At 42.3% G+C, this 13,875-nt stretch overlaps 1 protein-coding gene across 4 annotated transcripts in view; it reads left to right on the top strand.

Moving 5' to 3' along the window:
• Positions 1–13,875, top strand: part of fbxw7 (F-box and WD repeat domain containing 7) — a 123,810-nt gene that overhangs the window by 54,766 nt on the left and 55,169 nt on the right. Inside the window, exon 1 of one of the 4 annotated variants that reach the window (XM_083982870.1) lies at positions 3,609–4,089. The exons of 2 other annotated variants lie outside the window; for them this stretch is intronic. In XM_083982870.1, the coding sequence (XP_083838996.1) occupies positions 3,853–4,089 (237 nt within the window). In that variant the 5' untranslated portion in view covers positions 3,609–3,852. Of the gene's footprint in view, positions 1–3,608; positions 4,090–13,875 lie in introns of those variants that run through there. One more of the 4 variants, XM_083982871.1, reaches the window with a different exon arrangement.

Raw genomic sequence — 13,875 nt, 5'->3', positions numbered from 1 at the left:
ATCAGCGTGTGAGAAATGTTAATGTATGGCCGTTTTTTTACGTTTATAATGAGCAGTAACTCATCAGCCAAATTGTTTTCACTGAAGCAAACATGCACAATTTGAGGCACATTCAATTTTTTTTTTTTTTTTATTTCTCTTCAAACACACATTACAGTTCATTTCCACTAATTAAATGTTTTTCCAAAGAAAAAGGCTGCCTGTTTATTGTAGGTGGCGGCGCCCACGCACTGGCCTTGTCACGCAGGCAGAGATGAGCCACAAAGGATCAGTGTTCTCGTCCTCCCACATGAAAACAACTAGTTTGAGTCACTACCGATATATATTGATGATGATGATTACTTTCTCTCTCTTAGCCACAGAAGTCCTTGTTATACCCCCCAAGACACCTCCACTCTCCCATTAAATCTGTGCAGTTTCTGTTTTCTCTAACTCTGCTGAGACACAGCTGGGGCTGAAATATAAAGTTTAACTTTTTAAATTCAGCCCTAAAGTGGTGATTATTTTCCTCAATTGCTTTTCCTTCTTGATTGTAAAGGTTGTGTAATTTTATAATGTGTCAGTAACAGGAAGGATGATGCACTTAAAATCCCCAAACTTCTTCCCCATTGTGTCTCATCTGAAGTTTCAAGGTGACAAGACGACTCATAATACCAACAAACCGACACAGTTATTACCTGCATCATCATCATCATCAGTAACGCCGATCCCAAGTCGAACGCTGATGGATGTTTTGGCCTCGTTGCATTATGAAGGTCTTTGCATTACAGACTTAATGTCCTGAGGAATAGGGTTCCTAGATGTGGTATTCATTAAGCTCCAAGCGCAGTCGGCTATTAATATTTATGCTGCTATCACAACAGATTGCTAACATTCTTCTTTATAACCCTGCGTTTGACAGCGCACTGTCGTCTTGGAGGGGGGCGCGGGGGGAGGGGGGGGTTTTCAGTGCAGTAGTCCCAGTGTTTGACAGCAGAGGGAGGCAGCGGTCTGAGTCAGGTTCAGACAGTAAATCCGTGGCCCCACAGGTTGTAGGTGCTTGTTGGCAGCTGTGCCCAGATTGTACCACAGGCTTTACCTTGTAATGAACTGCTGCTTGCCTCTCATGGACGCTGTCCAGCCCTGAGAGCAAAAGGGAGTTAGTGTTCATTTGGTAATTTTTTTTTTTTTTTTGTAATGCCTCTGGTATTTTGGCAAAGGTTTGTCTCTGCATCAGCCAGCAAAGCAAAGCAAAGCAATGAAGCTACAGCGCGAAAGACGGAGGGGGGAATAGGATGAAAATGGTGTAATGCACCATTGTGTCTGTCTGCTTAATGTATGTGTGCAGATTCTCATTCAGCGTTAATAGTGAAACGCTGCACAGGCAGGCAGGCTCGACAATTTAGCTCCTTTTTTTTTTATTTCCCAGGGCCTACATTTGCAGCCCTGTCATGTCAGCTGCTTTGAAAAGCTGGGAGTGATTTGTAAGAGTACTGAGTTACTAGAAGCCAAACATTCTTGACCCTCTGGCACTCAGCAGTCTTGGTGTCTTTCAGGGATTGCAAACTTGATGACCAGGCAGTAATACAATGACACGGTATTAAAAGAAAACAAAATATTTTTTTTATTGGACTACATGGGTATGTTATGAACTGATGTGATAGAAATTATACTTGCAGTTATTAGCAGGTTGTAGAAACTATGATCTCCTCTTTATTTGGGCATTTTCTGCAGCTCAACAGGGAGTATCTGTCATACTTTGAATATCTTCAGATACTCACAGCACATTTTCCGCCTTGTTGTGGGGAGGATATGAGACTAACCCCCACCCCATTTCACTGCACACAGTTAGAAACACTGGTTGTTGGAACATTTTCAAGAGCTCTAGCAACTTTATCCCCTTATTACACAGGGATCTCCTGGGTTTGGCTTTAGGATTCTTGGTCATGGGGCGTTAGTTTTCTGAATCATTTGACGGGAAATGGCATAATAGATAATGGTTAAGAAAACGTTGTAAAAGGACAAGCATTGCAGAGGAGCCCAAGGTTAAATATGCTCCCATGACTCGCTATTTAACGAGTTACTTTGGGCCTGATCATGTTGTAGCGCACTGGAACAGTATGTCTGTCACATAGCTTGATGGACTAAGATTAGTCTGAAAGCTCAAGTAACCTCTACAAGGCCTGGGATATGTCAGAAACAAGTGAGCGATTGCAGGTGCCATGTCGGTTATTTCATACTGCCATACTGTCACTCATGGTAAAGGAATAGGGAAAGGGAAAAATAATTACACTAGCCGATCATTCAGGTTGGTTAAATTAGAAATGAGTAATTCTAGGATATTGGATGAAGCAAAAATGAAAAAAAAAAAAGGGAGGAAAGAAATGTCTGGTTTGCCAGGCGGGGATCTCTCACCAACTGCCTTCCGCTGTAAGTTTAACTTGGTCAAAGTGTCCAGCAGCTGCCGCTAAGGCGCCAACTTCCTCCAATTGTGCTGAACATACTGTAAAAACTCTGGGTGTTGGTCAGTGTCAGCCGCAAGCACTCAATGGCGTCCAGTGGCTGGCTGGCTGTCGGGTTGTCAGGCCGGTGTGTGTGTGTGTGTGTGTATGTGTGGGTCGGGGGGCGCTCGGTGAGTTCAGATCGATGTTGTGGCGCTGTAATCCTCCCTAAACAATGGTGGACATGAGAATAGAAGAGAGGGTTAAGCCCTGCAGGTCTTTTTTGTTACCGTGTGCTCAGACATTTAAATGTGCACAGGGAACGCTGTCTCTTTGCCACCCACTCAATCTGTAGATTTATACATATTCAGTAGTGATTGTCCTCCTGTGCTGTGCTGCATATTAATTTTCCTATGGGGGGAAAAAGAAAAACCCATAAGTGCCATATGTAACTTTCACCAACTCCCTGCTGTTGCACCATTTGTTGCGTCTATAACTTCACACCTTTTCACATTAGTGCCTTGTTTGCTATCAAGGTTAAATTGAGAAAAATAAAAACACACTCCCTGCTGCTTCTGCTCTCTTTAAAGCATCGTTTGAAAAAAACACACATAAGTCCATCCTTCTTGACACTGTCAAGCGAATCCTTGTTTACGTGCATGTGTCACACGTACTAACATTGGGCAGTTGTGTGCACATCTCCTGAAATATCCTCGGGTCTCGTTGCTGACGTAGACTTACTGACATTTTTGGACGCCTTGGTCGGTGGAAGAGTACGAGAGGGTTAGTGTTAAACAAATCCTTGCTTCATTCAGCACGTACGTACGTTGTTGACAAGTGGGATTCAGGTGAGGACACAGTGATCCGTTGTTTTCGCTGTATCCGGACAGTTTTCATAGAGTGGGGAGTGGGCAGCAGGGGGCTCGGTGATGATGTACTGTAGGCCTCTAGGTTGGGAGGACCAGAAAGGGGGTCAGAGAGAATGACCACAATGAGGAAGCTCCCCCTGGACACGTGTGTGTGTGCTGCGTCGGACGGACGACTGCTGGTACACATTCCTCCACCGAGGGGGTCATAAGAGTAGATCCCACAGTGTCTGTCTGAGAGGAGAAGAGGGGGGGACGGGGGACGGGGGGGTCTGAGTGGGTCCATCCTCTTTTCAGCAGCTGCTCCGCCTGGCTTGGTCGCAGCAGTGACCTCACACCCCAGAGATATTTTAAAGGGTGCCAGTCAGCAGGGAGATGAGTTCTGAGTAGGTAGGTGCAGAGGCTCAGGGAAGCGGAGTATTGATACGTCTTACACGATGGTTCTGGGGTCGAAGGAAGACGCCACTTTGATATTGTAAAAAGTAAATCCTGCTGACGACATTGGTCGGCCAGGTTTTGGAGCGTCCGTCTGGGATATGATCCTTTGAAAAACATCCGTCTTTGCAATGCTGCGGCATTGCCCCATTCCTCGCTTTTCCTCCTCTGGTTCTCGGAAAAAGATGCCAAATGTTTCTTGTGGGAAAGGGAAGACTTCGCACGCCCTGCTGGAGAGCCAGGCGCTTCACCTGGCAGACCCCAAGGACGCCGCCACAGAGCCGTTACCCCCCCAGAAAGTACTCAAGATATTTAGCATCAACATCATCGCTCAGGGGTTGCCTTTCTGTCGCAGACGGGTGAGTCTCGTATGTATCGGGTCCATGCTGCGTTTTTAAGGTTTTGTTGATCCACCACCACCTGAAAATGTCAAAGGTCATTCTGTTCTTTCACTCTTCCACTGTGGTTGTTGTTGCTTTGCAAAACTGCCCCTCTGTCAAATATTATAACTCCTCCTTCTGTTGCCATCACAAGTTATGATTTGTTACATATTTGCTCCCTTTAAAATCTTAATTTCTCCTCGATTCAAGAGTCATTTACATTAATCTGATGTTACGGAAGTTGTTTTGAACTCTACTTTCACATTGCTTAAGCGGTATTCGCAAGAGCAGATAAAAATACGCTCGGACACTTGCGATGACACGCGATTGATTTGCTATTTTGTCAGGCCGTTTCGTTTCCATACGCTCATAGATACATGGTTCACGTGCCTCCGCTCCGCCCATGGCAGGCGGCGGACACCAACATATAACCTTAAAAAGGCCGTCGGCAATGAGCCTATTTTTAGGTTATGTTTTTTAAATTAAGACATAAATGCATTAATTTGAGTAGAAGAAGTGGAAAAAAAAGTGTCTTGATTCTGAGCTTATATCGGCCACTGTCATCCATCTGCTAGTTTCAGTTATAATTTTTGACAAATGAGGCTTCAATTTAAGTAATGACATTGTTAAAATACCTATTTCGGTGTTTACTGAAGGTTTTGTGTTATTAATTGGCAAAGTATGTTTGCATTTGCATCAATGCTCTCTAAATATGACATCAGCACTTTATTACCCTTGGAGAGCACATTAGGTCGCATATTTCAAACTGTAACAGTAACAGCCCATTGCTGAATTAATACGGCATAATATCTGACATGGAAAATTAATTGAATAAGACTCCAACGTCAAATAACTTAACTCCCAAAGAAACCCAGGTCTGTTTTTTAAAGGTTTCTCTAACTTAAACATTAACCTTCTGCGTGATGGTTTTATCTCGTCCGTGTTACCACTGACGCTCTCAACGCAGGCAAACTGACTGAGTAAAGTTGGTTAGATTTAGATTTAAAAACTCAAAGCGTTACATCACATTTAAAACTGAGAGGGGATTTAATTTTGAACTATTGCCTGGGGGGGAAAAAAACAAGACATTTTGATGACTTTTCTTTGACTTAGAGAAAAGTTTATACCAGTATACTCAGGAATTTCTTCTTTCTGATCTTTCTTATGTGGGAAAAAAAACAACTAATTATGAAAATATAAATTGAGCACAGCCATAGAAAACTGGAATAATTAAAAAACGAGAAAAAAAGAGCAGTATAATAAAGAATTAATTAATTCCTTGTCTGTATGTGTATTTAATGTAATTTCCAATTTCACAATAATTTAAACTACAGTGATTATTTATGAGTTCATCACCATAAAACTCATAATGCAATCAAAATGCTTTTTTCTATCGACATAAATATCTGACGTGTTATTTCAGTCTGACAATTCAGAGAGTTGAAGCGATGCATTCATTAGAGACCAGTCTATTTTTTCACTCCCACCTCTCTCTTAAGTTAAATAATCTTCTTGCAATCACAGTGGTATATGACAGTGTTTCCTAGATTGTGCAGTGAAAAACGTCACCCTTCGTCAAAAAAAAAAAAAAAGGAGATAGGTTTGTTAGTGGGGAGAAACTAATGAGACTAAAATAGATATAAGGATGGATGTCACAATTACTGGGGGAGGGGGTGGTAGTCAGCTTATCGTTTTTCCGTTCTCAGTTTTCTCTCAGATCAAAGCAAGTTGCTATGTTGGTCAGCTTTTGAAGACAAAGGGTCTATTATGGTGATTCATTTTTAATTACCGCTGCTTATCTGGTTGTTACACAGTGGGTTCAAAGACGGATCACGGCAGGAGGTTTCTTTCATTGTATTTTTAAAAACTTCTTTTGAATTGGTGCCTTGCTTTGCCTTTCACCAAAGTGCGAGGCGTTGTGTTACACCTCCGTTGACAGTACGATTGTTATACATCACCCTTAATTACCATCTCTGCATAAGGGCCGTAGGCTATAATTTTATATCTTGCAGTCATACCCTTATATAGCATCAAAAGCATTTTGGCATCATTGCCAAGATTTGTAGTTTCCTTTTTTTAGACATACTCGTGGCATGGCTCTTTGAACGGCAGTGCCAGTTCGTTGGTGAGGCCACCGCTAAAATATCTCAACATTTAGGTTGGGATTAGATGGAAAATATTTATAATTACTTTGGTGGAAAAATGTCCGATGTCAGGCGAAAAAAAGTCTACTCCTTGTTTTATGAACAAATACTTGTAATGATAATGACATTCCCATCAGCCTCAGCTGTGTTGGCATATTTAGCAAATGTACGGATGCTGCTAAGACACGTGACGGTCACCATCTTAGCAGAACTACCGTCATGTCTCATTGTGTCAAATCTGAAGCTCACACACTGAATCACAGTTAAACTAATAGGTTTGACTCTCATCCTAGAAACTACTGGGAAAAACAGGGATTATGGATGCTTTTGAGTTTAAGTGTAAGAGTTTGCCATATGCATGCTACTGTAGCAGCACCCGAATCTGAAGGGACCTTTAGATATTGTATTTAAAAAAGCACAACTGTTCTGCAACTTATTGTTTAAAAGTAAAAAAAAAAGCTGTAGTCTAAAGGAAAGCACCTGGACCTTTTAATGTTGTTTACGAACTCTGTTTTGCCACATGAGCTGAGGAATGACCCACGAAACCAGCTCATGGAGCTGCAGGACTCCTGTTGCTCCACGCGGAGCAGAAGCCACGTGGGCCGTGCTTTGCATGTGGCAGCTGTCTCCGGTGAATGGCATAGTTGGGATTTCTCGGGGTCTCTGTGGCATGGTACAACTCAAGTCGTTGAAACTATGTCTTCAAAAGGAACAGATGATGCAGCAAAACTTCTATTTGCATTACTCTTTCATGGAAGACATGCAGGGAATTTATTACCGGCTTTATTGTCCCCCCCCCTGCTAATTTCAGTCAAAATGTTGAACTGGACCAGGGCACGGGAGCTTCCTGCGAGGCCATGCTGCCTCTGGTATACAGTATATCTGAGTGAGACCTTTCTTGTCCCTGTAACGTCTCTTACTGTTGCTGATAGATAAAAAAAAATTAAAAAAAGACAGCCCAGGTTGAATTTCCAATCAAGACGTGACCTATGGAATCCATACTGTGTTTCCGGGAGCCAGAATGGGCATCCAGCTGTTACAGGAGATAGTGATCAAGATATAGGACATTAGCAGCAGGTCATTTTAGTGGCAGTATTACTTTTCCCACCACCACCACCACACCCTGTGCTGCAGGCCTGTTGAGTAAGGTGATCTGGACTTGCCCACAGCAGCTATGTCTATATAAACAGCTATCAGCAAGATGCATTTGCTGTTGGAGCAGGTGCTGTGGCCGGGGTGGAAGTTTCTGGACTGACTTTGACTCGTGCATTCGGGTTTCCTGTCATTTCGTAGTTAAAAAGAGCCTCATCTGCTGGAGTTTTATTTTATTACATTTTTTTCTATTCGAGTGTTGTTTGTCTGTGTGTCAGTTTAAGACTCTGAGCTGTGGTTTTCCTGATTTGGTCCATTTGGTCCAAGACACGTATCCAGCCAGGGACTCTTCTCACATGTCGTTTCCACTGTCACCCAGCCAATTAAGACAAAAGTCAACTTCAAGAGATGCATGCCCATGGTATCATAACAACACATATATAGACGGACACCAAATGAGCCTTTTATTTATTTAAACACACTCTTTCACTGTCTATTTTTAAGGATGGATACACTGAGGAGATACCAAACATATTAGCTGTTGATTTGTGTTGTGTATCTCTGTGACAGATGATACTGGAGAGCAGATCATCTGATAGTAGCTCAGGTGTTATTTCTGTTTTTACTCTTCATATTTAAAAAAACAACTGTTTTCCATTAGCAGCACCTAGTTGTCACCTCAGTTTATTCTGTGTTTTTGATTTTCGTTCCATTTTAGTTCATTTTTAGCATCACAACCATCATCATCATATCTTTGCTACTCTCTCATTTGTGTTTTGCGTTGCTGCCTGTTGTTATCACCTGTCAAAAGTCCTGTGATTATTTCTGCACTAATTCAGACTTTGGCTGCTTGTCAAATTAAAAAACAAAGCAGAGTTGTAGAGCACCAGAACTCATCAGCAAACTGTGTAACTTATGATAAGAAAAAAAAATGGCCTCAATGAGCACTAACAGCAATGGCAGGAAAACTAGCTTTGTGCCATTCAACAATCACCTGATAAAAAAAGCCACATCAGCAGACTAGATTTAGGAAACCTAAATTAATTTCCAGTACATGCACAGTAGATTTATTTGAAGCTTTTTTATATATGGCACCTGAATGTTACCACTCATATTCGACTTGTGTGTTACTCAGTAGCAGCCAGTGAATCACTGTAGATAAGCTGGATGCCCTGGGGAAGCAGCTGCCTCCTTTAATGTCGGTCTCTGGAGATAAGTGTTGTAAAAAAAAAAGTACAGATCTCCTGACAGCTGCTTCACAAATACCATCACTCAGGCCCTTTTTAACCATTTCTCTCCCGTTTGCGGATACCCTAATGTCGAATATTGTTTCTGACGGGACGAGAAACTAATTCATCTTTTGAAGTTTTTATTCCTAAATTATTTTTTCTTTTTCTTCTCCTTCTTCTTCTACCATTACTGATGCAATAGCCTGCAACACACCCAGGGTTGATGTGAAGCTGAAGAGATTCCCAGTTTCTCAGTTTGGGTTTTTCTGTCCCGCTGAGCTTTTTAAATGTCTGCGTGGAAGGAATTTCATGCTTGTTGTACAACAAAACTAAAAAATTAGAAATTAGGCAATGTTCAAATGGACAAACATAGGTCAACAGAAGACACACGGTGATGTCACTTTAATTATTATTACATGAAACTGTGTTTTTTCCTAATTTTGGTACTTTTTTTAACCTCTCAGGCCAATGTTATTATGTTTCACCATTTTCTGATATTTTACTGACAAAACGACGTATTGAGTACATAATGGGATGAATTGATACAGAGAATAATCAATAGTTGCAGCCCTATATTTTACACAGTGGTCGCACATATTTGTTAAATCTGACAGGCCGATGTACGATGCTTATGTTTAATGCTATAAAACTTCACATGCTTCACACTGAGGGTCATCCCGTGATGCTACCTCGATGTCTTTGACCCCATTTGTTTTAAGCTCCATGCACGTCGTCCGCTGCACAAGTCCGTCCGTCCGTCCGTCCGTCCGTCCGTCCGTCCGTCCGTCCGTCCGTCCGTCCGTCCGTCCTCGCAGCTTTCGGGCCGCCCTCCCCGCTCTGTCCTGAAGTAAAGGACCACACCGCAGCAACACTGCAGGAGGTTGGATTCCACTGCCCTTGGGCTCCAAATAACACAGAGAGGAGGAAGGCATCTGCCATTGGCTATTCTGAGCAGCAGTCCCATTCCAGGGAGCACACGGATCCAGTCGGCTGGTGACCCAGCAGCACCCGGATCAGCCAAACAGTTCTGTTTACCACTGATTCAAATACAGACGATGGCAACAAGACGGCCAGCTTAGTTTGTTTTTTTTAAATTGACCTTACTGTGAACTAAATCCATCTGCTGTGGTGTTTTTTGATATAATTACATGCATTCACAAGTAACACAACTGAATATCTGCATTTTTTACATTTTGCGTGCAGCTTGTACATCTTACTTATCAACGTGTGTCACTATTTGAGGAGGTTAAATCACCTTTAATGTCCGCGTGGTCTTTACATTTTGACAAGGCACACACGATCAGTGAAACTAAGCCTGAGCTAAATACCACTTGAGTTCAAGCTGGCTGGGTGTATGGTGTTATACTGTTGTGGTGCTTAACATACAGAGCATACTGGATAGCGATGTGCTCCCACCTGCCACAGGGGCTGCCTGAAGGCACTGACATTTCCCACGCTGTTAGATCGGAGCTGAGAAAAGATACAGAGAGCGCCATCAGGAAAAGGTTGTCACAGCTTCTAAACATCGTCTTTTCTAACTGAGGAGATGAACTGCAATAAAAACCAAAAACTCAAACTCGGTCTGTCATATATACAAACAAGTGTTTTACTCTCCCGCTTAAATAATTCATGGACCACACATTTAGCTGCATAATTCAACACTATTGGGCACATTCAGCAGACATGAATGTGAATAAACCACCTCTGTGCCCGGTTCTCGAGGTTCAGCTGCATCCGATTGCTGTGTTCTACGACCTGTTGCTTATTTTCTCTTACTTTTTTCTCCTCCTACGTGTAGTCTGTTGAGGTTTTTCTCCTAAATTTTAAGCAATTCCTTTTGATTGAAAAAGTGCAGCCCACCTGTGTCAGCTACCAGGTTTGGAGCTGCTCTGAGATATTTGAAATGTTTGGGCTTTGTTGTTACAGTTTGGAGCTTTGAGATTCCTTTTCAAACACAGTTTTCTAAGCTGTCTATCATTTCTTTTTCCCCTCACAAAGCAAAAATTGAATTCATAATTCAAGGAGAAGCTGTTCCCTCGCATAGATTTTGAGAAGACAGACATTAATTTGATCAATGCTTGCACTATTTTTGTTGCCTCCCTCGGAGATTGTCAGGTCATGCAGCCATCCAGTGTATTTGGTTTTGTTTAGACTAAGAACAATCGGCTCTAAAGCACTAGATTCCCATTTGAAATGTAATAATTGCAAGTACTAAAATATAGGGGTGTAACGGTATATGTATTCGTCCCGTGCCGTCACGGTACGGGGGTCACGGTTCGGTGCACACAGTCACACGACGAATACGTCTGATTGAATATTAAAAAAAAAATCTAGGTGGCGGTAATGAGCCTCGAAGCTGCCTGCAGCCGTCATAGCAGACGAAGAAGAGAAGTGATGAGAGTGAAGTTAGAGAAGCTGCTGCTTCATTTATGTCACCGCGGCTTCTGAAAGCGGCGGCGGCTCGCGACCCTAGACTGTGTGAAGCAGCTCGCGACTGGTCGACCGGACAAAGTCCGTCGGCGATGTTTCACGGATGCGCGCTGCGTCGCTAGAAACGCATCAAACACGTAGCGCATGTTCAACCCGATATGTCAATCACTGGTGCAAGTAAAAAGACTAGTTGTGTGCAACAACTTATCCCGCAGCTTTTAAGCCTCTTGACATGAACACAGACAGGTGAGGAGAAAAGGAGACCGCACACTATATATAATCAGACACATTGTCTGATGAAGGGCTGACGCCCGAAACGTGTGAGTGACATTAAACTGTCACGGGAGCTTTTAACTAGTGAGCGGTCTCCTTTTTTCCTTACCTGTTTCTTTCTTGGTGGTCCAGCACCTAGTCTTCAGTTTTTTTGGGATGTGCGTGTAGCTGCCTAATATGTTTTATGAACACAGGCAGGACCAGAAACATCACCAAAGTAACTGCTAGTCTAATTTAACTGTGTAAACCAACATTGATGTTAGTTTATTGTTTTGTTTTTTTCATAATATTTTTTTTTTAATAATTTAATAATTAGAATAAAAGTTGCCAGTTGTCAAGTGCAAGTTTTTTTTCCTCTAGAATTAATGAATGGCATTATAACACTCCTAATGCACTTGTTTTATTTTGTATTCTTTTTTCTTTTAACTTTTATAACACAAGACAGATTTTAGTTTTACATTCAATAGTGTCTGTTGTACCGAAACCGTACCGAACCGTGACCCCTGAACCGAGGTACGTACCGAACCGTGACTTTTGTGTACCGTTACACCCCTACTAAAATAGTTTTGCAGTGTGCTGTTCGTTTGCAAACAGTCTATGACTGAGTTTGTTCTTGCAGACTAGAGTTGTACAGACGACTGTTTGAGGCTGCACATCGTGCTACACTTACATATCTCTTAATGTAATTAACGTGGGCAAAGTTCAGATACAATATCTCCAAACTGATCCGTCGTTCTTTTGATTTGACGTTGTGACCATTTGTTTTGGGAACAATCATCCGTTTAGATTTCATCAACGTAATTTTGTCCCGACAATAAGATGCTCCGTCAGTGTTAACATCTGTGAGCTGTGAATCTCTGTGTCCGGTTCTCTTCCCGTCTTGTCTTGGTGTTGACATTCCCCAGCGCTGACCTGACCTTCAACATGCCAGTCCTGCGAAAGCTCCTTTCACATTGTCCTGCTCGCCATAATCTGGTCATCATCGACGAGGACGGGCCGTGAATGGATAGCTGACTGTCTGTAACTGATGCGGCCCATCTGCATAGTTTGTCTAATCTGCGTATGAACCCTGCTGTCTGAGTCACAGTGTGTGGTCTCGCTCTGCTTTTGATGTGCTGCAGCGCTGTCTGGACATGTGTGGCGGCGGCGGTGGGTCTGTTTTGATAGCAGCTCAAACCCCTGTTCACCCCCAAAGCTCGTCTTAGTGACCATTTAGTCCAGGCGAACACCTTGAGCTCGCCTCCCCTTCAGCTGGAGATGATGTCGTATTAAGTGACACGACACTTTATTACTTTAACGGGAAGAAGATGAGGTTTTGTAGGTGAGCGTGTGCTTGTACGTACTTGAGCAGGTGTGACAGAGGTCCGTCAGGACGCAGGGTTAAGCAGAAATTTTAAAAACTTGCTCGGCAGCAAGAGGATTACGCCTCTTGACGAATGCAAGGTCCCTCGCAGGGCAAGACGAAAAGGGCTTTTTAAAAAGAGAAGGGAGGAAAAGAAGAAGAAGAATGTGACTTATGGTAATGGTGTTTAGATACAGGGCGAAATTCGCTGCTGCTGAAGCCGCATTTTTTTTTTTTTTTACATTTAGCATTCGTTTAATGTCATCGAGGCAACAGGACCAGGAGGCCAAGTTGGTTTATAGAGAGCTGTTTCGTAGAGAACATTGTAAAATGAATCACGTTGTTGAGCGAGAAACTTCCCCTACAGGTGACTTGGTTATACTCACTCAGCAGACTCACTTTCTTCAAAGACTCACGACTAAAGTAGTGAGGCTGTTAGAAATATGAATTTGAAACAACGCTAATGATTGATTAATTATAATTTAAGACATAAGACAAAATACTTTTTATTGATCTCACATGTGGGAAATTCACTTGCAACAGTAGCATAGAAGTACAGAACAAGTAAAGAAAGTATAAGGAATACAAATATAAAAACATTCAAAATTAATGTTAAACAAAAAATATGTACTGTTATGTACAAAAATAATAGAGAAAAAATATACATACAAGTTGCTTGATTGGAAATCTTGCACAGTGTGGGTCATCAAGCTTTTACGTACCTGATTTTCTTTGACAATTATAAACTCAAACTTTGGGTTGTGGACTAAATCTGATATCTGGTACGTATACTTTGCATTTAGCCCCAAACCAACAGGAACATGAACAAAACGAGGACTGTACCAAAGTGAACATATCATATCACGCTCTCAGATGTATAGTAACATCTTTTGTGGAGCTGCCTGTTGCCAAGCGATCATATTTTGTCTTGGAGAGCTGATTCATCACCTGACATTGATTAGCAGCATGTATAGTGTGAAGCATGATGGATGGCTGCCAGGGTTTAGGCCATGACACCTGTATTTATAATTTACAGAATTTATAAATGACCTTGGCCGTGGTGTTACTGTACCTCCAGGTCCGACAAGCTGGGCCATGTTCAGACCTAAAATAGCACTCTGCCAGAAAAAAAAGAAAAAACACCACAAGAGGCTGCGTTGCTGCAGGTATCGGTGAGACAATGAAATACGATCTAGGGAGGTTTAGTTTGAGGACTACATCCGTGAGTTTTGAAGGCTTATCACATCCCCAAACACTGCACAGC

Source organism: Trachurus trachurus, assembly GCF_905171665.1.
Source record: "Trachurus trachurus genome assembly, chromosome: 1".
Lineage (NCBI taxonomy): Eukaryota > Metazoa > Chordata > Actinopteri > Carangiformes > Carangidae > Trachurus > Trachurus trachurus.
The sequence above is the reverse complement of the archived record's forward strand: the minus strand, read 5'-3'. Positions and strand labels throughout refer to the sequence as shown.